The sequence below is a fragment of the Rhodnius prolixus genome, unplaced genomic scaffold (genome assembly GCF_049639745.1).
Source record: "Rhodnius prolixus isolate KJV_2025 unplaced genomic scaffold, Rpr scaffold_1, whole genome shotgun sequence".
Classification (NCBI taxonomy): domain Eukaryota; kingdom Metazoa; phylum Arthropoda; class Insecta; order Hemiptera; family Reduviidae; genus Rhodnius; species Rhodnius prolixus.
Genome location: NW_027411581.1, coordinates 44,953,535 through 44,981,126, shown reverse-complemented (window position 1 = coordinate 44,981,126; position 27,592 = coordinate 44,953,535). Strand labels below are relative to the sequence as shown.

At 32.5% G+C, this 27,592-nt stretch overlaps 1 protein-coding gene across 2 annotated transcripts in view; it reads right to left on the bottom strand.

Annotated features, from left to right (window-relative positions):
• The window catches only part of LOC141460526 (nose resistant to fluoxetine protein 6-like), a 158,173-nt gene that overhangs the window by 85,858 nt on the left and 44,723 nt on the right, over positions 1-27,592 (bottom strand). For both annotated transcript variants that reach the window (XM_074140631.1, XM_074140632.1), the window contains exon 3: positions 3,759-3,916. In XM_074140631.1, coding sequence (XP_073996732.1) covers positions 3,759-3,916 — 158 coding nt within the window. The remainder of the gene's footprint in view (positions 1-3,758; positions 3,917-27,592) is intronic.

Below are 27,592 nucleotides of genomic sequence, written 5' to 3'. Positions count from 1 at the left end.
GTGCAGAGCTGTCGCTGTTTATCGAGCAAACTCTAAGTCGAATAAAGGAGTGCTTGATTTATTAGCAACAAGTTTATGTTTTTTTAAACAAATATGTAATGAGAAAATACAATAACCGACTGTCCCTTAATATGCTAATATTTGGAAATTAAAAAATGCGAAACAACCAAACTGCTTAATCATTATTGCTGCGACTCCTTCTGGCCAAACCTTTAAGCAGTACACTTTTTTGATTAATCAAAATATCTCTTGGGTCAGGGGTCGGCAACCTATTTCAAGTAGAGAGCCATTTCTCCTTAAATAATTTTAGTAAATCTTACCAAGAGCCGCAGGGATGATGGTGTAAAAAACTCTGTAGGCCATTTGCATACACTAATTATTATTTTATGATATTCAATAACATTTAAATGTTTATTACATTTATTTTCACATATTGCAAAGTAAATAAACAAAGAAATAATAACTAAACCTGTGTTTGAATGAAAATGGTGGCAGTCTTTCATAATTACGTACTGTATTTTAAAATAATTCTATTCAATTTCAAACCTATCACATTTAAAATTCTTTTTGAAAAATATCTTTACTTTAATAAATGAAATTTTCATTTGTTTCAATAAAATTGAAATATACAATTTATTTTGGACAGGCTGAAGAGCCACAAAATTTGGATAAAAGAGCCGCATGCTGCTCGCGAGCCACGGGTTGCCGACCCCTGTCTTAGGCCAAAAAGACTGTGACTTAGTTCTTAGCTTACTTTAGTAGAGTTAAGAGGTGCTCACTTAACCATTAGGAACCAGCTTAAAATTTCCCAACACAAATAGGATCACTCTTTTTCCAAATATATTTCTCTTCGAGGGATGAGAGCAGACTTGGTCCATTTTAGTTGATTCGAATTAGTAGAAAATGTATTTATTCCTTGATGAAACAAGAATCACTCGCGTATTGAAGAAAAGTTTATAAACTTCATGTCGGTTTGCTTTTTTGAACCATGCTTTAAGGATGAATAGAATCACCTCAATGTAATTTTTTTTTTTTTTAAGATCAGTTTTTTTAGCTTCTGTCAGAATGACAAAATAGTTCTGGACAAAGCTTTTTTCCCAGCCAATTATGCTTCTCTCTAAATACAGAAGTAAGTCTCCCTACAGAATGAGCTTTTCACCTATACTTCATTAATTTTAATTATGTCTTAACGCTTTAATAAATTATTAAAGATACAATTTTTTTTTTTTATAAGTAGTCACATAAAATCTCCCAAATTTCAAGATTCAACTCACTCATTTTTAAATCGCAAAGACTTTTTCAGAAGCTAGTACAAGCAAAAAAACTATGTGTAACTCTTGTTTATACAAAATATTTTACTCTATGCACAGAATTTACTCTCTAGTTTTGTTTTCAATATTTTTCATTAAAAAGAATGATGAACTTAAACAAATATGGATACAAGATTTTCTATTGTCAACAAAATAAATAAATAAAATATTGAAACAATGCAAAATAAATAAGAAATAAGACAAAATGTCTTTACAACATGCTACTGAAGAATAATTACAGAACAGAACATATGAACAGATGTTATTCAACGCAATTGCTTCTAAAGAAGCACTCAAATGGAATGTTTTCAACGCCAACCAAATCGTCTTGAAAAGATATTAAATGTATCAAAAAGCTGGCATTTTGTCACACATTTTTTTGCCAACCAAAACTCACTTCAATATACAATATGAAGGATAATACTTGCAGAGCCCTCTTGTGAAGACTGTAACTTATTCACTGTAATACATTATTTGCAGAAATATGCGAATCTTTTATTTTATTTATTTTCAGCTCTTGAGATAGTGCGTGGGGGTTCAGGGCACTTACTGAATCCCTAAAAGCCACCCTTTCTAAGAAATAACTTCTCTCAGAAAAATGTTCCAAATAAAAATGTCAGACCTATCTGTGTACAGTGTAAAGGAAATCGTGGTATACTGAAAAAAAGATCTTCTCAGTAAAGTGGGACTTCGGACCAATTTCAAACTCAGGGGACTTCAGAACGTTATTTCCAGTGAAAACTGGTATTAGAAAACTTTCACGTTTACAAAACCTCCTCTCAGAAAGGACAGCTAGGGCTCAAATCTCAACCGCATACAATCCGTCCAATCGTAGGCACCAACATAACGCTCCTTTCTATGTTAGCAATCATACTATCTACACTGAGCTAAAAATCCCTTTTATTCTTGGCCTAGCCAAATCCCGTTACACCAAACTTTCCCAACACTTTAACCCACTTATAAACAATCTATCCCAAACTACTCTTCTCTCAAATCCTCGCCGAAGATTGAAGCGTCAATGGCCTCGCGATCACCTGTTCGCAAAATAGAAAAGAGCATCTTCGAAGTCACTTCAACGGTATCCTGAGTTAATCGACTCATGATGGCCATCGTTAGATGTTCAATCCCTTGAATTTATTTAGATTATATATTATATGCAATCATGAAACAATTGCTGACAATTGGCAGTTGAAAGTTAAGTACAAACAGTTTAAAAAAAAACTACTAACCCAGTATTTATAGGGAACGATGTCAGACATGCTCAGTTTGTTAACATTATTCTTCCGACAGACTAGATGAACGGATTATTATATTGTAATTATGTGTTATAATTGTTTATAGATAAAGTTAATACAGAGGGTTCTCCTCTCCAATGGAAAGCCCGTTCTCGAAACCAAGACTCTGGCTTAAGTGTTCAGCGTATTCCAGATGAAGTATGCAGCAGGTATGTTGAAGAGTTTCAAAATTTCAATAACTAAGACAGCTCTACATTTCTTAAATCGTCTATTTACTTATAATTCAATTAACTGACATTATTTACAACCAGATTTAAGTAATTCCAACCACTTATTGGAATATATGGGCAAAAACAACATATTAAACCATTAAAGGAGAGTGAGGTGCATTAAAAAATATTGTTGAAATTTAAAGAATGCAACTAGAATTTGCATTATATGTTAGTGCAATTAGATGATCAATTTATATTTTTTATTTCAAGGGGAAATGAAGTGGTATCTCAGTCTGGACGAATTTTTAATGAGTTTTTAACAGAAATTTGAAAAAAAAGAAAAAGAAAATATCTTCCCTATAGGAGTACTGAATACGGAAATACTTTTTGGGAACGATCTACCTGCATCTACCTGGTGTGTGAACATCAAAAATGGAAAATGGAATTTCAATAATTCTTTGTTTTATATACAAAAAAAAAAAACAGATTTTACTCTAAGGTTTCAAGTAGTTAGTTTACTAGAAATGCCATTTTTAGCATTTATATTTCAGTTTCTGACTACACTGGAAGTAGTATTTTTTACATTATTACCATTTACTTTTATTTAAATTGCATTTTCGAGTAAATTTGTTGAAGAGAAGCTTTAGCAGAGCCAGATACTTTATAGGTGCAAGTCAAGCACTTATTCTTGAAAAGAGTGATTAAAAATTTTGGTGATTTAGAATTAAACAGTTGGTATGTAGTTGCAGTGGACAACTTTCTATGAGTTTAATTAGCCACAGTTTCTTCATTGGGCGGTTAAAGAAGATACTAGTCTAACAGGTTTATCAATAGGCAGTGACGTTGTACAAAGTGAAAACAGAAAACCTAACATCTAAGAACTTTATTTTCCATTTTTTATCATAGAAGCTATTATTAGTAGTAAAAATATTGGTCAACTGTTAAATAGTCAAAACGAAACAATAACTCTTTAAAATAACATTAATTTAAAAAAAACTTACCCTGGGTGTATATTCTGGTCCCATATTCAGAGTGAATCGCGCTAGATGATAACTTGTCGGGAATGGTGCTTTTAAAAATAAGCATAGATTTTTAGATCCCAGCCAGAAATCGTTTCCAAAGAAAAATTGATCTGCATAACGGCCGCTGGCGTCTGACACTGAAATCAATGAAAAATTGTTATCAAAATAGGAACTAATAATTTGAGAAAATTAAAAATAATAGGAAGGCATGTGGGATAATGATAATTTGTAATTAAATCATAAAATGAAGGTTATAAAAATAAAAGAGCCAAATTGAAATTCTATTTATTCAAGCTAAAAATTGTTTACATTTAATTTATTTATCCATTCACTCCTCTCAAAGGATGTTGGCTTCATTATCGAGAAACTGAAACGGATATTTCTGGTCAAAAAAAATGGATGTCAAAAATTTTACATGAACACTCTACTTACCGTTAATGAACGAAAGAATTATAACAGTAAGTTTGGATTCTGTAGAACCAAAATCAAAACAAGTAAGACTAATCATATTTTGATTTTAGACATGATTTGGCACTCTGTTACAAATAACTATAATAGACAAAGGATCTTGCTTGGAAAAGGGACTCTTTTTTTTTAGAAAATGTAACAATCTGAATATCTAATAATTTTCCAGTTCTAACTTTGTAGTGGTGAAGTGATATAAATAATAAAATGGAGAGCAGAGGCACCGCAGTCATGATTGGGTATCTAGCAAGGGAAAAGCTAGCCATTGCAAGCAATAGATAAATTGCAAAGAATAATTTATAACTTTTGGAAGCAATAAAACGCAGCAAGAGGCACTTCGCAGTGTGCTAAAACTGTATTACTCTTCGTAGGATAATTAAGGAAATTTATTGCACTCTTCTCAGTCTGAAATCCAATATGAAAGTTTGTTTTTTTTTCTACAGTCCTATATAAATAAATCTTCGTGTGCAGGAGCTCAAGTATTATTACTTCTCGCTGTACGTAATCCATTTACGATAGTAAGTAGAGCAATGATAAATGTTAGTACATATTCACACTGATGTAATCCTGAGTTGATTTAATAAAACGTTCCCAGAAAAATAGCTTTTGGTGATTGCTAAATTTCCAGTAGTAAATGCAAATAATACCATCTTAATTTAATATTCTTTTTTAAAAATATAAAATAAAACACAATGGCTATTGTACAAAGCAATATAATATAAAAAAAAATGTGGCAATTCCTATTTCTAATAAAATATTCTCAGACAGAATTGAATTTTACATGTTATGGTCACGATATGTTGTGAGAAATAACCCAAGTAGATAAATCACCCGTGTGCAATTTACTTCAATAAAATGTAAATGTAACTTTTTTTTACTCTTTATTTCTATTAATATAAAATATGAATTGAATCTAGAAATCTATCCTCATATCAATTTGAAAACAAATTCATTGATTCACTGATGGAACAAATAAAGAGGTGATGCAATCCAAAGTACTTCAAAACAAGAGAATATACTGGAGATAGTACAATTTTAGCTATCTTTTAATTGTGTTGAATGAGCCGTTCACTTTCGATTTTTTGAAATCTCTTTATTTAAATTTAATAATCAAAGCAATTGGTTCAGTTATAGCTTTTTATATTTATAATAAATTTCCCAAATGGTATAGATTAACATCATTAAGCGAATGTAAATCGTTGAATAATTCAACTCAAATTCAGTAGCAGGCGCTGAATGATAACGGTAAATTTATTTTATAAACGGAATTTTAAAAAACTATGTGCGTTATTTAATCGCACTTCTCCATTTTTTTGTTTTATATACTAGTACTTAATCAAGTTGTGCAGTGAACGGTTCAAATATAAGTGAAACATTACAAAAATTTAAAAAATAATTTGAGGCGCCTTGGGTTGTGGTCTGCCCAGTGAAGTGGGAATTCTGTCCACAAACCTTCCACCTTGAACTTGCATACACTACATTGATGATGAGTTTAATATTTTTATTTGCTGATTGGTCAGAAGAAATTCTCGGCCAAGCACTGTTCATTATAGAGACACTCGAAAAACATCTCCCTTCCTCTTCCCATCATACTAGATGATTGTTCTGGTTACCTTGGCTATTAAAAGTGGTCACATTTGCCCAACGCTTTTAAAATTGGTCTTCATATTTTTCATTTTACATCCTTTCTCTCTAAAAACAAATCCCAAGATAAAAACTGATAAGCATCTAAACATGTTGCCTTTGCACTTTTATAGATCATTTTGAAATTTTTGCTACCAGCAATAAGCCTCTTTTAAACACACTCTCAAAAGATATAGAACCAAATTCTACTCCATAAAGTTCTTTTACTTTGCTACTTGCTTTTTGTACGCCAGCTTTAATTCAATAGTTTCCTTCTAAAAACTTTACCATAAGTGGTATATCGACAAAGGCTTGGATGGAACGTATCGAGAATAAATCAATGGGAACTTAAATACTGAAAAAATGCTACAGTGACTAATAGACAGACATCGAAGCTCCTAGTAGAGTACAAATAACTGATTTACAACTGCATACTTAATCCGATCTGACTCACGAATATTTATACATTACAAAAAAAGTACCCAAGTCTTCCACTAAGTTCTCCGTCCATACTAAGTCTCCACGATCAAACTGCTCCTCTTCACCAAGATCCCATTCTAGTTACAGATAACAGAAACTCCAATACATTGAACATTCATGTTACGATCTGTTAGTTTATAATACCAGCGTTGTTGGGAACGTAGCGTGAACTGTCAATGGTGGCCTAATTTCCAAACAGTCTCCATTAACGGATGTCATCAGTCTGAATATAATTTCACTTTCTGATCGATATTTGCTTTTCCAAGGTTTCAATTATTTACTAACACATTTATTCATGTATAATGCATTTATTTAATCATCTGCAGACAAGAAACGTTGCAATTAGGAAATAAATATTTTTAATGCAGATGGATTATCTATTTTAGGAAATAAATACATAGAAGTAAAAGCGAACATAAATAGTAAAGTAATGCAGGGTGGTAGGGTTGGTGATATGGTTTTGAATCGTGGATTTGTAACTAGAGATAAATGGAAAATAAGTTCTAATTTCTTAAATTGTATGGGTGTTCACACTAGGTTTTTCACATAAACATAAACTGGATCATATTAACAGCGTATTCATTAAAAACTATGAGAAAAAATTACTTAGATAATACATTTCAATTCACAAAATTGTTGAAACAAAATATAGATAAAAGATCATCAATTTAACAACTATGACATTTTGTTACAATGATTTAATTGAAAAGTTGATACCATCTTCTACTTCGTGTGCAAAAGTTTAATTAACGAAGTTAATCAAAACACATGGAGAAAGTGATCAACTTTTATTCAGCAGTAACGGATATATAATTTTCTCTGAAATCAATATTACATAGTATTTTTAATATGAATATGTATTTCATGATCTAGGAAAAAAAAAACCAACGCCCTGTTAAAATGAACTTTATTTTATAAATAAATCCCAAGTTGGAAAAGACAAATATGCCTCGATTTAAAATTGTATTTAATTGTCTGCAATCTTGTATCACCTATCAATATTTAGTAAAATATTAACTGCGATATATTTATTTATTAGCCCTTAAAGTAAAGTGGGTAAAGTTCTATCTTAATTTAACAAATATGTACGTTGTAATAAATGTAGTTACATTTGTTACAGTGTGAATTATTATTGTTCATTTACTCATTTATTGTGTAAGCTACATCTGTGCAAAAGAACAAAAACGATAAGATTACTGAGCATTACTTAGTCAGTTAATTTGACGGTCGTTTATTAACTATTGTGAAGCCATCATCCAGACAGGTATGTTCAGTTTGTAAGGTTAACCTAGAACCACTACCTTTTAGCTTCCTTTTGGTGTTCTGAAGCAGTGAAGTCGTTTGAGAAGAAAGGAAATTTCTATAATTGGTTTTTATAGTGTACGAGGTGTGACTATTAAATAACGATACTGATGCTGCTACAGAAGAACTATGCAGGCGCCAAATCCTAACGACCGACAGGTGTGCAGTGTAAAGCCTTCTCTTTCGATTGCAGCGTCTCACGTGTTTTTAGAGAAATCTAACTGACCGGAACCGTCGTTTGTGTAAGAGGTGTTAGTTTCGTTTTGCAGAAAACATGATACTACACATGTAGTAGGGCAACGAATTGTAGTGAAATTTCACATCAAAACTTGATAAAACCGCTACTGAAACTTATCTTTTATTAAAAGAAGTTTATAGTGAAGAATTTTAATCACGTGCGCAAGTTTTTGAGTGGTTCAAACGTTTCCAAGATGGCCGAGAAGACGTCGGAGATGATGACCACCCGGGTCGCCCTACCACGTCCAAAACAGACGAAATTATCGATTATAATTAATCAACATTACTACCGTGAGGTGCTTGCTCAACTCCGTGAAAGAGTAAGGAAAAAGCGACCCGATTTGTGGATGAACAAGTCATGGGTTCTCCATCAAGACAATGCGCCGGCTCACACTGCATTGTCTGTCAAGAAGTTTCTAGCCAAGTACAACATCTCAGTTTTAGACCATCCGCCTTATTCGCCTGACCTGGCCCCATGTGACTTTTATCTGTTCCCCAAAGTCAAATTAGCTTTGAAAGGAACACGATTTCAGTCCGTTGAAGCTGTGAAAGAAAAAGCGGCACGGTCATGCAGGAGCTCACAGAAAAAGACTTCGAGCTCTGTTTCGAACAATGGTAAACTCGCATGGAGTGTTGTAGGGATAGGGGAGGGGTGTATATTCAAGGTGATAATAACTAAATATGTATAAATTTAAAATAAAATGTTTTACAGCAATAGTCTCGTTATTTATTGTAATAGCCACACCTCGTAGATAGTAACTATATAATGTAGTATATAGTGCAGATGATTTTATAGTGTAGATACGTACATTTAGGTCAATGTGCGAAGTTTGGGACATAGAATGTTATTGTGTTATTGTGTTTGAAATGTTGATTAATTGTCAATTGCTTAGATTTCAGATCTTGTTTATGATCTGATCCAAGCCAGGCTGATGGGGATGTTTCATGGTGTGGAAATGTGATGATTTTTTCTGCTTCTGTACAAAGAAATGACCATTGGATCTTCTATACCGACTCTGAGCTATCCACGGTGTGTAGAGTCGTCCAGAAAACGAGAGGTAGGAAATATGAACCTGAATAAAAGGCCAAAATTCAAAAAGCAAAATTAAAAAAAAAAAAATAATCGCCGGATAATCAAACGCTCCCCACACCAAGATACATTGGAATTTTTGCTAAATTACTAAATTTGTTCAGTAAGATTGAGCAAATATTGACTCAAGGTGCCATGATAGGCGAGCGGTCAGAGGAAACATTGTGGTACTGGTTTCGTTTCCCAGTCTAGGATTTTATTAAATAGTTTCTATGAGAAACTCAGAGGTAAAGTGTGTTTGCTAGTCACCTCCACATTCTCTAATTTGGTAGTTGGACGTAAAAGCTGCCCCCAAAAAGTAGGCATTTCTTTACTTAACAAATATAAACTTTTTTCCAATATTCCAAAGGTGGATAGAAAGTTTTCAAAGATACTTGTCCTTTTCTGCAGCAAATATAAAATAGAATATCTATTTGAGTTTATTGATTAGTATTAAGATTAAAACAAAAACGAGCGATTGTTTACAATAACTGACTGGTTCTACTCCGAAGTACAACTATTTATGAATGAAAATGGAAATGAATAACGGTGCAGATACTGTGGTGAGTAGAATGCGCAGAATGATGGATTATGGCAGGGAGATTATTTTTGGCTTCCTTATATATTCTGTTGGTTGGTCAGCAGATATTGTCTAAAGCCTACGTGGGTTTTAATCTTTACACAATTTCACAGCCTTTTTTTCCGGCCTTTTTCTTAATTCTATGAATTTCCTTCTGCTACTGGCACTGGAATTCTGATTAGTTTTCACCCATCATCAGAAGTTGAACATCACCAGGTGTGTAGAGTATGACAGAAACGTTAGAAGTAATTCTCTGCATTGATTTATGAACCTGTAATGAGGATAAAATCAATGACATTCTAATTATCTTCAAGTGTGATGGTATGTAACCAAGCTCAAAACAACCAAGTCTAAAGTATTTAGTAGAGGAAGAAAAGATTCATTCCATGGGGGACTTTACACTTGATAATGTCTGAACAGAAAGTTTTAGAGAGAATAAGCAAGTATTATAAACAAATGGGGAAGCAACTTTGAATGTATGCTTTCTCTACACAGAACTTAGTCTGCACTTCTATCTTATTACGCAATGAACAAATCACCTTCTGATTTAACTTCTTGGTTTACCTTGCCAAATATAAATATACACAATGTTAAATGGAATGGATTAAATCAAAATTGCATACAAATAGTTTTAAAAAAAAGAAAATAAAGCCAAACAAAGATTGGAATAATAAAATGGGGGTCTCTGATTTAATTCACATAACGTAGGCACATTTTATTATATTTTGTTGTTATCGAATTACACCCAATAAGGAAGGTAATTGAATCATTTTTATTCAAGGAGATATTTAGAAAATTTTTTGAATACATTGATTGAAAGTAAAACTACTGTAATATTAAATGGCATATTATATTACTAGATAAAAATGCATTCCGCAAATTGTAGCAATAAGAGAGATATAGAACTTGAAGCAGGTGTCTCTGGGTCAGGAAATGTGTTTATCGAGTTTAAAATAGAACGTTTTTATTATTTTCTTGAAATAATAATGTGTAAAATATAACTAAGACTTCTTTAACACACACCAAGGTACATAAAGTAAATGTGAAGAAAAAAAAATTTAAATGGTTTGTTGGCTTGAAAGGTTACTTTAAAAAAGGAAAAGTAAATAATGTCTATTTTTTTCAGGTGGGCTTTACATTCATTGGTATGTATACCTACAGTATTGGTATAATTCTTTACAGTTATTGGTATAACTTGAAAGGTGAAGGGATTCAGTCAAGTATACACTACCATAAGAATGATTCTCTAACTTGGGTATTAAAGTAATAGTTAAGTTTTCTATAGACATAACATGGAGATTTAGCAAGCTCAGATGTAAAAAGAATTTCATTTACCAAATAAGAAAGAAATTTCTGCCTCACCTTCGTTTCATTTTTTTATCTTCAAACCTACAATTCATGCTGATCTGAAAAGCTAATGTCTCCATGAAGTTGCATAGTCTAGATACAACATATTCCATAATCGTTTATCCCTCCATCTCAATACTCTCTGCAAACTTTCTTGAGGTAGGTGTGAGTAAATGAGTTTGGTAAAATCCTTTATTTGGAACGGAGAAACGCCAAGAAAAGCCAAAACAGTTAATAAACATTTTTATTTATTTTTTTTAATTCAGGACTTATGAAACTCCCAGGATCTATCCTCGGCCTCAATTAAAATCTTAAAAAAAACTAAGTTATTACATCTGATTCGCAAATTTTTGAAGTAAATGTTAATTTTTTATTTTAAAAAAAAATTATTTCCTAAAGTATCAGAGTTATATAGGTAAGTATTATTTCAAACTATTTTTTACAATCGTTAAAGAAAACTCATCTCCAATATTCCATTTAAATTACAAAAAAGGAGAGACTTCACAAGAACCGAGTGATAATACATACGAGTATACCAACATATTTAAAAGAAAGTTTATTATGTCACAAATAACTTGATAATCAGAAGTAACTCTGATTTTGAGACTAAATATGGATCCTAGGAAATCCAAAACGTGTTAAATTATAACAAAATTAATAAAAGTGTAGAAAGACTGTCTTAGGCTGTTTGTAGGGTTTAGCCACACTTCCCAAAGTCGATTGAAGCGCTGATGGCTGCGCGACCTACTGGACAACTGGTCACATTATATCATTCACTATATTATCATTTCCCCTATTTATTGCTTTAATAACATGTAAATATTCAAGTAAAAATTATTAAGAAAAGGAATTTAGAATCAGTTGGGAACTATGCTATTGATAAAAAAGAGAGTGTTTATAAAGATGAGGATAGCTATAGATTATAGTCTGTGGAGTTTGTAACAGTTTAGCGGACCCTTAGTATCAGTCCATCAGTGTATGAATATGGCAGTAGGTAGTTTTTTTCTTTCTGAAGAGTTTCTTGTGAACATTGTGAAGTCTGATAAGACCACCATAGATACTTCCATTCCTACTTAACTTCTTATCTAGCCTGTGGAAGAGATTAATGTTACAGAAGGAGGCGACTTTTTTCATTTATTATAAAAAAAATAAATTGTCTTTTGATTTATTTGGACTTCGGTTAACGGCATCAATTTTGATGGTAGAACGAACATTTTTTTTTTTTTTTTTTTTAAATAAAAGTAGATGTGTTTGGAGTGGTGATTTGGGAGCCCTGGAGATTGCAGTTAGCTAGGTTTATTTATAGACTCTGATCAGGATACAGGCAGAAGTTGGTGAGCAGGCCTACACAAATCAATGCCTTTCAACTGCATATTGGTAAAGTGGAGTGCAATTTGAAGTAAATGGTCGCTACTAAACTATTGGTCCTACCGTTGAATCTAGTTTTTATGAAGTCAGAACAAATTTAATCATTCGAACATTCCAGGGTTTTATGAATTAATTTACCAAAAGAGTGTATAATTACAAAGCTAGATGACAAATTGTAAAATTGCATTGAAAGTAGTTACCTAGTATCTAAAAAGAAAAAGAAACTATTAACATAATATGGTCCTCTCTTTGAGCAGCATTATTATTTTTACAATTACCACTTTAATAAATTAATTAATAAAACCTTGACATATTGAGACTTGAAAATAAATTATGTGACTCTGCAGTATATAAATTAGAACACCCCATTCTTGAAATATAATAATTCTCGAACGTCCATCAATAATCCAGCAAACAAATCAATTGACTAAAGAATTTTGTATTTACAAATGTTTCATCTTCTTGTTTATTTTGACTGTAATAATGTAGTTCATTCCTGTTAAATCCTGTACAGACATTTCTTTTATTTATGTCCTTATTTATTTATTTCTACTTCAACTAGTGATTATTCTTCATGCATTCCATTTTTAATTTCACATCATACCTAAGGAAAGTATATTGTTATATTATACTTATATATATATATATATATATATATATTGTTTTACGCCCCGCCCGAAAAAATAGGCGAATAACTTACTTTACCTTATATATAGTTTATTAAAGAAAAGTAATTGCCTATTTTATTCAGGCGGGCTTAACGTCCAACTACCAATTAGTTGTCTTGGTCGGAGGCAACTAGCAAACATACTTTACTGAAAATGTCTTTTATTAACCGTTAAATAAAATCCAAGCCCTTAGACCGGGAATCGAACCCAGTACCACAATACATATTTATTAGCTTTGCTGGTCTCGCCTCTAACCGCTCGGCTACCGTGGCGCCTTGTATTATTTATTATTGAAACATTCAATCAAGGGTAGTTCTGGAATGCAGAAGTGTTATATAATGTTATTGAAAATCAAAGGCAGGATACGTTTTAAATTTGCAGAAAATCAATAAACTATAAGTTTACCGATTTACGAAATAGATTTTTCAGTTTTTCATTTTTCAGTTGAGCTTTCCTCGCCCCAGCTCCACCGATTTTCCTTAAACTGGGTGTGCTGATGAGCACAAGAAGATCAATAAGTTTTTATTTATAACATTTTTCCCAGAAAATCCGATTAGGGAACTTCTGGGAAAAAGGGTGATCAAATTCTCTCTGAAGAGCCATTTTTCTGGCCTTCTGAACCGGAAATAGGAGTTAAATGTGTTGCCAAAATAGTGTTTGAAAAAAATTCTCCAATCAAAAGTGTCTCCTTACTCAATAACAAAAAATATCTAAAAACAAAAAACAAAACGTTAACTTCAGATTCAACAAAATTAGTAATATCAACTCTAAACAATCTTGAAGTTTCTGCCAACTGTGGCAAAAAACAAATTAATCAACTGGACCTTAACCCAGACCTATGTCGCTACAATCTACCCAGAAATCTTAAAATTAATGACATTATTAACAGTTCCAGATGGATTAATTTGTAAGAAGGATTAATAAGGGTAGAATGAATTATTAAATAAAGCATGGAAGTGAACAATTAGTTATTCCACTGGTTTTCCATGCGGAGAGCCTTAGAACCAGCTGCTGCCCTTAGATTTTCTGTTTCTTGCAGACTCATTGTCACACAGTTCATGGATAAAGTTTCTTAATCGAGAGCCAGTAACCTTAGATGTTTACGCGCTAAGTAATAAAATCCAAGGTTGTTTATTTATACCTATTATTTTTAAAATTAGCCACAGCAAAAATACTTTATCATATGAATATTAATTTCCTAATTATAATCTGTTATATCTGCTGGAGATTAAATAAATACAACATAGATGGATATGTATGATGGAAAATAAATGAAATGCGTGAAAAAAACAAATAGATCAAATACTGAAAACAAATTCATACAGTTGGTGTTTTTTTTTAATTAAACCTCCGTCGGCAGTTCACATCTAGTCTAAAAACTTCGCTGAGATTATAAACTTGTAGATAGTAACAAGAAATTGTGGCCTAGCAGAACTTTCACATAGTAAAAGCGTAAAATAAAGGGCCATTTTAAACAGATAGAAGATCATTTTAAACAATCTTAGCACACTAGCAAATATAGTTAAAAGGTGAAAACATTTTCTTGAAGATAATTGATGTTAAAGCAATATTACAGACGCAAAGCAAGATACGCTTTCCTCTTTTTAAAGACTACTTATTTGTCTTATATAGTTGTATAGTTTGTTACATACTCGTAAGATGTTATTGTTTCCATTTAAATATTTTGAAAACAATTCCGAGGCCAATAAAATTTGTTAAAAAATTCCCATTGGTAATAAAATAATATGAGGTTTAGTCATATGTGCAAGTTCATTTACCGTGAAATGTTCAAAAATAAGCACTAATTATTTAGCTTATTTTTTTAACTGGAATATTTCTAACATGGAACTATTTCCAATTCTCGTATTAATAACTCAATGGTTCAACACTCGACAACCCATTCAATATGATCTTCAGCTTTGGAACGCCATGTTCTAAAGACACCTTCAGGAAGTCATCTCATCATCTACTCCTTCATCCTACATGAAGAGGCTCGCCTTATATCTCTGATTATTAATTTGGTTTTTCTGGACAGTCAAACCGCACTTTTGCAATGACTTCCTACTTCTCTTCCAGTTTAATCATTATAATTTTATTATTAATCTGGGTAAAGATACTTTTTGAACTTATTTAACGTTTAATTTATTCAGTTTTGTAAACTTATTGCGATCGCCAACGGTGATAATAACATCTCATGCGGAAATACCCTACTTATTATACAATAAATCGATATCATACACTTGAATTGGGGACATAAAACTATTCACAACTAATTGGAATCCTATAAGCGATTGTACTACCCCATATTCTCGGAAATCACTGCTGGCACACACGTAACGGTGATGGCGTTAAGAACCCTAGCAATTTCTTTTTGTTTGTCTATTTATTTAGTGATTTACAATCTGTATAAAGTATACAATGAATAAATAGGAGGGAAATATGATGAACTGGTGCGGGAAGAGCAGGAGGAAGAAAACTACCCAGTGATGGTAGCACTCTCTATATGAGAATAATGATGTTTAGGTCTTCAGACTGCAAGGAAGTCGCGGGGTTATTAATGATTCAGGATTGTTAGGGATGTCAGAGAAGGCGAGGTATAGTACGAGAGGTTTATAGCTAGTCGAGAGAGTGGTATGGAATTTTTGGTATTTGGTCTTGGCGAGTTGGTCTATAAAGGGAATGTTGAGGTCGGTGTGAAGAGTGAGGTTAGTCACTAGAAAGGAGCGTCACAGCTATCTGTCGGAGGAGTTTTGACTGAAATGTTTGTACTGCCCGTATGTTTGTAGGTTTGACTGAACCCTACAGCTCTAGTCCGTAAGTCCACTTAGGATTGAGGTTATATCAACGTTTAAGTTCTATGGGCAATTTGGAGCGTCGTCCAAGTAGTCTGTAAAGCAGTTTCACACGTTTTTTCATTGCTTGTCTTTTAAGTCTAATGTGTGGGTGAACCCTAGCAATTTAAAACAGGCTGTGCGAACAACAGGTTTGTTTCTGAACTCATGTTGGGCGAATATTAAGGGATGCGATTTAGTCATTTTTTTTTTTTTAGAAGAGAATCCACTTCGACAGTAACGATGATTAGTAGTGAGTAAATATTAATACTTCTTCTTAATTACGCCATTGATTGAGTAGTACAGCATCCAACTTCTTGCATCCCAGAAAAATACAACCTTCTTCTTTAACGGGTCGATGTGATGGGCCCTTTTTTGGGAAGCCTTTATAATGGCCGGACACACGTTTAAATAAATCCATTCCATCTCCTCGGTATAGATGACCCACCGGGTCATTCATGAATCCTATCATTTTTTATGTAATGCTGTAGATAATCACGGCATGGATAGTCAGTAATCAAGCTAACTAGAACAAGTTTCTCCACACTTCTGACAAGTCTGATTTTGGATTCAACCACTCCAGTCCAATCGAAGTTACCAACAATTTCCTTCAATTAATTCAAATATTTACTTCTGCTCCAAACATGGTTCAAACAGATTGCTGTGCTCATGGTAGGATACCTAAATTAATTTCAGCTCCTCTTCACGCCACAATGTCTACTATATTCATTCTCAGCTATTTCACAGTCGATAGAGTTCCATTAAGCGACTGTTTCTATTTATTTCCTTTAATGTCGCCAGGCTCTGGGCTCCTTTAGGCTAGAAAAAACGGTTATAGCAACTTGATCACAATCTTTTTCCAATGCTTATCTGATTTAGAAATAAATTTCAGTTATGCAATCTAAAATTTTGCAACCTCTTAAAAGTTTCGACTAACTGGTTTTCAGTTAATAAAAACCCGCAACTGGCAATTCGAAATAATTTACTAAATATTTAAACACTTGGTTTAGAGAATAAAATACATTACCTGTTATCACAGGTTTTGCTTTGTGAATAAATTCTTGCAGGATGAATAGTTAATTTTTTTGAAAAGGAAGTTTAATACTTTTATCAGATATTCACTTGACTTAGACATCAATTAATAAAAGTCTCCAAGTTGTTAGTATAAAATAAAAAGCCTAAGACTCCAAATTGTTAGTATTCTAAAGAAAGTGGTAGAAACCCGCGTAGTAATTTTGATTTCAATATAGACATTTAAACTTTATGGAATACAAAATATATTTGAAAACATACTCCTTTCAATATTTCAATTGACATACCTTATTTAGGACACACATTATCAATAGATACCTAAAACTAACAATCCTTACCATTCTTAAACACTGACGTAATTAAAATTTTTACTTATTGAGCAAAATCTGCAGTTAAGAAAAATGAAATAAAAAATTAGGGCTGATTGCCTTACATTCACTTTATTGTATCATCACTATTGCACCGTGAAATGCACAATTGTGTCAAGAGTAGGATAGTTTTTTTCTTTCTTTTTTTATAATGAACGTTTGCAGTCTAGTAATTTGTCTGGCCAGTCACCATAATTTTCCGCCTTTTGAAAACAATATTTAACGCGTATTAAGTTTAATTTTTAATACAACATTACATTACAAGTTATCTTAAAAGAAGTAGTTTTTCTTTTCAGTCTGACATCATTAGAAGACGATCTCTGATCACGTAAAATTTATTTTTATTGCATCTTTTCTTTTCACTTCCTGTCATTTTTTGTTTTTGTTTTAAGATTTGTTCTCTGTTCAGATCTCAGAATGATAATAACTGTAAGAGTTAATGTAAGATCAAGATTACAAAAAATTACCTTTTTCAGATTACATTGTTTAATGAAATTCTCATAGTACAGTTCTTTTAATTGAATGGGGTTAATTTCTAAACTATTTTTAGCCATTTTATCTATAATAAGGATGTGAAACTAATAGATTTTATACCAAAAAGTTTGTTCTTCCTAAGTTCTTTTTGATTTTTCTATTTCAGTAAATGCTGGGTATGAGATGTGTTCAGATAGAGGGTATGATCGATCATTGATCAGCTGAATAAAAAATTAAGAAGAACGTTCTTCGATTGAGTTATAGAACTTCTCTTTCCAGTTTGAGGAGATATTGGATGTTGTCTCTCTTTTAAAGATATCTACGTTTTATTCCTGTTTTTAATTTCTAATTATAATTCTACATTTATATTCTACTACTGTGACTCTTATTTTCTTGGTATTGAAGTATTGACATTAAAAAGAAGATATTTCTATGGATGTTCAAACAGGATTTACTTACGGAATCAATATCTTAGCTTAATCAGTGATTTTCAATTGCTTCAATTATGTATATCATGGTCACTAAACTGGACAGCTCTAAGTTGAGATATAATATAGTTCTTCAATTAATTTGCCAAGATCAGGCAACCATCATTTTCCCTATTCTTATTTTTTTTTTATATATATATATAGCACTCAGTCTTACACAGTTTAATTACAGATTTACAATAATTCACATAAGAATATTCTTTCACTTCTCATTGTCAGAATCCCTTCATAGATATTTCTTAATAAATAGATTTAATTGCCGCTTAGAAGCAGCACATGTACATGAATAAAGAATGTATAATCAAGTATGTAAAAAAATATTATTGCGATCATGTTTATATCCTCATATTTTCCTGCATAATAAAATTAGATGGAATAAAAGATATTTTAGACTCAACAGCAGTAGTAAACTCAATATTACATTTCTTTTCAAATCGCCCAACATACATGCAAATAAACGCAGCAAATAGTGTCATAAAACAAAGCACAATGATAACAGATATATTACATTTACGTTTTAGTAGCACCTAAGTAATGAAAAGTGGATAATGAAATGCGGTTGACCAATACCAAAAAAAAAATGTTGGTTTAAAAAATATAAATGTTAAAGACTAAAAAGACAAAATTAATTTTAAAAACAGTAAAATTTAAAAAAAAAAATCAAAATGAATTGGAATATTCCAGGTCACTCACCAACCGAAAAAATAATTAAAAGTAAACAATTTAAAACGATGAAAAAGAAACAGCTATTAAAGAACTTAGATTTAGCTACACAGAAGTAAAGTTAAAATAAGAGTAAAGAAAAAATAATAACTCTTTAAAATAAAATAATCTATTAAACATTGAGTAAATAAGAATTAATTAAGTTACAAAACTGTTTTGTTTTATAATACAATTTTTTCGTTTTTAAATAGTAGGACAAAATCTAACATGTAGATGGTTTTTACAGTTCTTAAAAGAGAAAAATATGTGACATAATCTGGATGGTAAGAGAAATGATTTCTGTTTAATTAGAAGGTATTTTTCTTCTAAAAAAATGTTAACTTCTAATTGGACGTACCATGTATTACATAATAAAATGGTATTGATATTTATCACTGTCATGAACTTTGAAAAATAAATAAATAAATCCGTATTTTTTAGTGAGTCTTAAAAATTTAGTTCAACTAATTCAGCATTAAGTTTACAAAAAGCATAAAGCTTTTATTATTGATTCAACCAACCTATCTCCTTCTTAAGGCCCCTTGTTATAATACATTATTTAGAATATCCTTTCAGCTGGTGCAGATGTGCCCAGCAGACAGAAATTGCATTCTATAATTTATAACTAATCAAATTTTGTTTATAGTGTTCGGCTTTCGTTTTGCACCTCTTTAATCTTCAAAATGATTCACTGACTGGGTACGACAGTATCGTGAACTTATTACTTAAGAAGATAAGAATACATTTAAAACAGACTCTTTCTGCTGGAGGTGTGATATCTGTTAGATAGATTAGATTTTAGATTTTAAAAAGACGGGGCGGGACCCTCTCCCCACGGCACCACAGCCACACGAGGCTTATTGTGCCTTCCTCTTAAACCTAATAGGTGAAGCCTCCCCTCCTGAGAAGGTCGAGAGCTTTCCCTACTAGTTCCTTCTGCGCTATTATCTCCTTTGGCCTCAAGGTTCCAAAGATGTCATAGCGCAGTCTCTCAATTGCAATGCAATCGAACAACAGGTGAGAGGCCGTTTCCTCCTCTTCCTGGCACAATCTGCACAAAGGTTCCGAGCTAATAAGCCCTATCTTGTGCAGGTGCTTTCTGAACCTTCCGTGTCCCGTGAATAGGCCTGTAATCAGAGTAATCTGATTTCTGCCCAAACCTAGAGTCACTTTAGTTCTTTGTTTGCACAACAAGGGCATAACCCTCTTGCTGTGTTTGACCCCTGGAAGCATCACCCAGTACTTTTCGTGTTCTCTCCAGATCCAGTCTCTGAGAGCCTCACGAACTGCACCCCTAGTGACCCCCAGGACTGGTTCCGGACCAGTGAAGAGAGTATTAGCTCCATTCCTGGCCAACTGGTCAGCTGACATCTGTTAAATATAGTATTATTGTGTTAAATAATTGAAAGTATTGAAACTTATTTTGAATATTCCAGAACAAAAATAAGGGATTCAGAAAATGGGTTACTCCTTATTTTCGAATAAAAAAGTTATTAATTGAACTTATAAGGAAATCTTTTATTCTAGGTGCAGTAGCTAAGACAAATGATGGAATACACGTAAACGTACACTAAGTCAAAGCACTGCAAACGATTTTTGCATTGCAAATAAAATTTTGATCCATAAGTCACTACTAATCATTGGAAGAGGAGATAAGTTTCATACTGTACCGCTGGCCATGCGATTTAACGTTATTATCTATTTGCAGAAACAATGGCTTTTATTAAGCAACCTTCACGAGAATATATCTAGATCTTCTATTGTCTGTAGCTGGAATAGGTGTACGTAACTGTAATTTCTGATTTCAGACTTCGTTGATGTGGTTGTTATTGAGTCGTGGTGCTTAGAGATTAACTCGCTTGACTGATACAGCTAATTCATACGATAATACCAGTCTATAACAATTATAAAGTGGTAACAGTGCTTAACTACAGTATTTTGTTTTTAGAGTCCACTGAAGTACTTTTACGTTGCGTCACACAATTACAAGTCAGAAATCACTTCCCTAAATTTCTTGAAGAACACTGTGAGATCAGATCGTGCGTGAGGTTCTGGAACATACAAAACATAAGCGTACCGTCTCATAGCTTCACCGTACTTGGTGGATCAGAATCATCAGTCTTTCTGATTCAGATAAACGGTATGTACTAGCGTAAGTGGGAACTATGTACTAAACTGGTATAACACTACTTTATCGTTATATGTATTTAATTCCTAGTTATTTACCTACTATCTCTTCTATGATCGTGGTTAAATCTAATAAATTTTACGATTACTTTTTAGAAATTATTACTCCAGCAATAAACATCACTTACGTTCAGTAATGTTTGCTGAGTGAGACACAAGCACTTGAAGAACAACTGATACTCTCTTTAGAGTTCCGATTTTTGTGCCTAATCAACTTTACTATTTCGCAGAAATATGATTATAACCGTAACGTTACAAAAATTATTGACATTAACAAAATTAAATATATTGTACAACAGCATGCGATTATTTGATATCGTACTCCTCATTTTTCTCAAACGATGCGCTAATTCTAATAAATGTTTCTAATGTTGGACAGGTTTGGGATCCAAACGATGTTCTTACGGCGATTTACTACGCAATTTTTCCTAAAACATTCTCTTGAATACTTAGAAAATAATTTCAGAATATTGATCATCGTTTTTTGTGTCCATTATTTATCCAAAAAGAAGAGAGATTATTGCCAATTTCAATCATAATTTTTTATTTATGTTGCCAAGCTTTCGATCTACGGGCTAGGTCATCTTCAGGGCTTATGCTAATATTTTTCTACATTTTTAACATCAAAGGTGTCTTCTGTCATGGCTGTTTAGGTCTTTATTTAATGGTTAATATAAAAAAACCTCTTCAAAAGCACGTTTGTTAATCGCTTCGTCCATTAAACTTAATTCTGTAATTGGACGTAAAAATGGGCATTACCTACGGAATTAATCCAAATGAAACTCAATCTATTAAGGCCTTATTAAAAAAATAAATAAATAAATAAAAATAAGGAACATAAAAATTAAAGCCTTGCCTCTAAATGACTTAATTATACATTGAAATGCCGTCTGAATATGTTCAATGTCAGCGCGGCATATTCTCCTTAAACTCATCTTTAAATCATTTTTTTAAGATGCCCACCTCAAGCTAAAGACTCACCTCTAATATTGTCCTTCAAGAACACTTCCACGAAGTTCCCTCGCTACTTCATAAGAAAAAGGAGAACACGGCTTCGAAAAGGAAAGGCTAGTCAAAGGCATTATTGTATTTATGCATAATTCTCCTCAAGCTAATGTACGAGAATATAATCTCAAAATTAGTATTCTATGGCCGTCGTCTTCTATATTCTATGGTCGCTGTTACTCTATATTTAAGACCTCATCTAGTTGGGGGATGAAACATAAATAAATACTGGATGAAGATCTTATTTAAATAGCCTGATAATAATGTCTTTCGTAAAATGCCATCTTTCTCTTTGAGTTTGGTGCCTTTTTTTATTTTGCACTACGACGTTGATTGGATCTATTTGGTTCCCACCAGTGCCATGTGAAGAGAAGCGGAAGCCGGAAGCAAGGGATAACTATTCCCTGGAGCCTACTCACTCTACCCTACATACTCTGAAGAAAATTCCCCCAAGAGGATTCCAGAAAGGGGATCATATTCCCTTCCAACATCTGGCAACTATCCAGGTTCTCTAGAAAGCGTGGGGTTTCTCTAACTCTTTCTAAGCATGGCTTCCCAAATCAAAAATGAACCAAGGTTCCCAAATCAAAAGGGAACTAAGGAATTTTTAGGAAAAGATGGGAACTGATGATATTAAATAATCACAAAAGCCATCGCCAGAAAAAAATAATAAATTACATTCCTTTTATTTGGATATACATCGAGCATTTAATTTCCACTAAAATTTGACGTATAAATCTATTAATAATTTCCGCCTCATTCCAAATTATCCTAACTTAAGAATGAACTACAATAAAACTAATACGTCAGCTTCGTTTGGCACCTAGTAATGAGGTTTTTAGTTAATGAACGTTTTTATAAAATGATTTTATAAATCTCGTACATGTTCCATATTGAAAATATCTTATATTGCAAAACTTTGCAGATAAAGTAATTCCACGCGCTGCTTTAATACACTTTATTGCCTTTACTTTGGCCCTTAAAACTAGGATTTCCTTCGTCTATATTTACGTACCAATACCTTCCTATTTACTAAGAAAATTGTTTATGAGGATTCATTTGGGGACCGCAACTATAAGCATTCTTTTAAAAGATATCACCAGTTAAGGGTAACAGAGTTTTTCAACCCTTATACTCAACCTTTTAAAAGCGCCACGGTAGCCGAGCGGTTAGAGGCGAGACCTGCGAAGCTAATATGTATTGTGGTACTGGGTTCGATTCCCGGTCTTAGGCCTTGGATTTTATTTAATGGTTAATATGAGAAATTTATAGTTAAGTATGTTTGCTAGTCGCCTCTGTCCACGACACCTAATTGGTAGTTGGACGTTAAGCCCCGCCTGAAAAAGTAGGCGATTACTTTACTTACTTTGACTCAACTTTTTAAACCGTAAGATTTTGATAAGAAGATAATGAGATATAGAAGGTTAAATTTTGGAGATTTTCAACTGCGTTCAAATTTCGAACCTTTATATTTCTCTTCGTATTTCTCAGATTTTAATGAATTCTTTGCAGAATTGTAGAGAATAGTTTGCTGTATAAATAGTATAAATTGCAATGTTTTAGTTATAATAGATAATGAGATATGGAAGATTAAATTTTGGAGATTTTCAACTGCATTCAAATTTCAAACCTTTATACATATTTCTCTTCGTATTGTTCACATTTTAAAAATTATTTATCGAACTGGAGAAAAGAGTCTGCTCTATAACTGATATGAATAGCAATGTTTTTGTGATAATAGTTATTGTGATATAGTTAAACCTCTACATCTCATTAAATTAAAGTATTAAAGAGTTATCCTGCTCTTTCAACGACTAAGGTAAACACTGTAATTGTTCAAATTATTTACGCGTAAACCCATTTACATGAATGAATTATCATTTGATTCAGAATTCTATGTGGATATAGCTTTTGTGGATCTTGGATATCTACAACATTAGAAAAGGTGTTTGTCCCACTAAAGTAAGGCCCCTTTAAAGCTATTACTAGTAATCTTCGCCCGATATTGATTAAATTTGGCAGCAAGTGGTTTGAGCTTTACTGTGAGACAATTAGGTGCCATCTAACTACTTTACTGTAATGTACATTTTATCAGTATAATAACAATAAAATTATTATGAATGAAATTGCCAGCATAAGGGTCTGTGGTATTTATAAATTCTAAAAAATATTAATAAAAAGTTAATACAGTAAAATTACTCAAATGATATCAATGAAGTATTAATGAGATGTTAGGTACTTGCTGATTTGTGTACCTTTTGGCGTTTAATCAATCCTTATACCTAACTTTTTAAACTGTAAGTTTTTGTTAAAGAGATATTACTAAGCAGGTCTTTTATTAGGGACTTAATTTTAAAAATGGAACTAAGAAGAAGCAATTAACGAAGAAAGATTGCCAGCTTAGGGAGAAACATTTACATAAATAATAACTTTAGGTTATCGAAAAACAGAGGAAAGTGAATAACCTAAAAAATAAAAATAAAAACACATAGGCGAATTAAAATAACATATACCTAATTACTGAAGAGACTTATTCAAAGCACGTGCGTCAAAATAATGTCATTGTCGTTTAGTTATTTCCATTGCGTACACGCAGCCAGCTGTGAAAGGATCGCGGCAAATTATTTAAATAATAAGACGTAGGGAGGCGCTAATGACGGTGGAGGTCGATGCGCCAAAAAAAAAAAAAAAGGTTTTATGAAAGATAAAAGAGGTCTTGTTTCCCTCTCTGCAAAGATTCTTTCGACTCAAGATTCCGTTTGTTGTTTGGTATTTGTATATGTTGTTTTTTTTTGCGATGGCCGAGGAGTTATGTCTCCAACCTAAGCAACCAGGATGTCTTGTTTCAGACCCAAGACAAGGTTCCCTTTACCATGTATTTCCCAACAAAGAAGTAAACAACTATAATATGTATTTCTGATAATGGATAGAAATTATATCTGCTTTTGGGAATTGCATAATCACCTTTACTGCACTTCATTTTTAGTAATTTGAGATTCTGCTGAAAGAACAAATTGTTATCGGCTAAGTTTCGATTTTGAGATTCCCGAGTTGGAAAAAGTTAATACTACGCGAATGGTTACTCAAAACTCAAAAACAAAAAATTTCTAAAAGTTAAAATTGGATTTTCCCATGAGGTGCCAACAGAGGAAGTCCACAATAAGGTTTGGGTCAAAATCAAAACAGAAATTTACTGAATCTATTTTCCAGTTTTTCAATTATTTTTTTTTCGAAAAAGGCTTCTTTGATTTTTTTTTTTTTTGTTTAACTCGGTGTAAAATTTACATATTTGTAGATCAATGACTTTTATTTCAAACATTTGCGAGGATTATTCAGTTAAGGACACTTCTGAGAGAGAAGAGTGTTCAGATATTCTTCTAAAATGCCATTGATATAAATTGTACCGTCTTACCACCTGTACGGTGTTAAGAATGGAATGTGGGGCTAACTCACAAATTTAAGAAAATCGGTAGACCAAAAGAAGCCATTTTACTGAATACATTCTCTCAAAACGGCTATCAAAATAAGCCCACCAAAATAGTAAAAGGGAAAGTTAAGAGTTGTTCTTCTACTGCCTTATTCTTAATATATCCTATTCACGTCATATTGTTTAAAGGTAGTTAAAGGTAGGCATTTGAAGAGTCAAGATGTATAATTGCGTAATGAACTCCAATTGCAACCTCTCTTTTGTTAAGATTAACATTTGTTGAAGATGAGTTTTATATGGATGATAGAATGTACATTAAGCAAAAGAATCACAGGCTTGTTGAGATTGTCTAATATTAAAATCTTGAGGTTCTTTCTATATAGAGAAAGGATTTTCGTTAACATGGACAAGATGTGAAATTTGTGAACTGCAAAGGTGTCGAGTGATTACTAACTATAACCAATGAGAATCAGTTAAAGAATTTATTTTCTTTTTTTGATTTAAAATGAGAACTTTTGTTTTGGAACTAAATGAGCGTTTAGGAAAATAATCTTAAATAATGCATTCATTTTAAAATAATGCTAAAAATCATTGTTTATGCTGCAGTTCATTGTTCAGCTGTGTCCGCAACTATTGAATTTATCGTCACAGTTTCCTACAGCATTTCCCTGCATCAATTTTGTTCTGATAATGAACCCACCATTGAAAGACACATTACAAAGAAATACATGGTTAATGTTCTACTTTCGGAGGAAATACTTACTGAAATTGTAGAATAATTTGATTTGAAAGTGCTACTTTAAAGGTTTTTCCGAAAATTGATTGTAGGAATCGAAGGAAGCTTAGTCGTTAGAATTCAAGTGCTGGGATTGATCGAGATGCCGCTAGCTGAACGACATTGTAATCAATCACAATCACGCACTTTGCTTGAGTGACAAGTGGCCACTCTCTCATTCACACACCCAAGTGAACACATAGATCTTCTAAACTTGAAGAAAAGTAGAACTATTTTGCTTAAATGGTTTATTTTGTTAATACAATAGCGGTACACACCAAGCATGATCCGGTTTAATAAACTAAAGAAAATTGCAATTGATAACATGATCACTGAATGCCGATAATATCGGGACTTATCCAAGTTCGATAAGTGCTACTATTCGCTTCTCATTTCGGTGTTTCGGGTTAGATGAGCAGATTTTGAACATTTAGAGTTCGTTTTGACATGTCTGCAAGTTACATGTGATAGTGCAAATCATATATTTTGCCTGCTTGCATTTATTTGAATCTCAGTGATTTTTATTTTCTGAATATCTTTGGTGCAGTTTTCCAGAAAAATTAAAAAAGGTTGAATAAACGCATAAGTAAAGAAGTACTTTCGATTTACCGATGTCAACCAAAACCTTATGGTGGCATTCTCCAGCCGTGTATGTAAGCGAAAACCTTATTGTTGCATTCTCCAGCCGTGTATGTAAGCGAAAACCTTATTGTTGCATTCTCCAGCCGTGTATGTAAGCGAAATATCTAGCTTCAACTTTTCTGCGATTTATTGTTTTTGACTCCCGAAGTGATTGACATACACAGACCTTTTTTAAGTCTCTACCGACTCAGAAGGGATATTCCTGGTGATCACTCACAATCGAAAATCTGCTAGAGTAAAATACTTTCTTTTATTATAGTAGCGAGAGAGGGGAGAGTAAATAAACAGCTACTAAATGCAGTCCACATTCGCTATTGCATAAGGCAAGATCTTCTATAAATAAATTGTTGTCCATTCAGGAACAGAACGCAAGTTATTTTAACGATATGTTAATATGAGTATTCTGAAGGTTATGAAATAGAAGAAGAAGCCAGCATGTTAATTTGCAATTTAATGAAGAATAATTAGGTATTATGATACATTTCTTAATGCCTAGTTGAACATCAACGGACCTGTAGACACGTCATTTAATCTCACCTGGTGAGATATTAACTTGGACCAACATAGTAATTAGTACGAGTCGAATAAACAAAATTTTCTAATGAACTTAAATTCCTGTTTACGTTATTATTGGTTGGCATTATTTTCATTATACTAACGATTATTCGCAGGAAGGTAATTTTACTGTAAGCACCATATTTATTTTTTAGTAATCAAAAAGTCCTGTTTGACTCACTCAAATG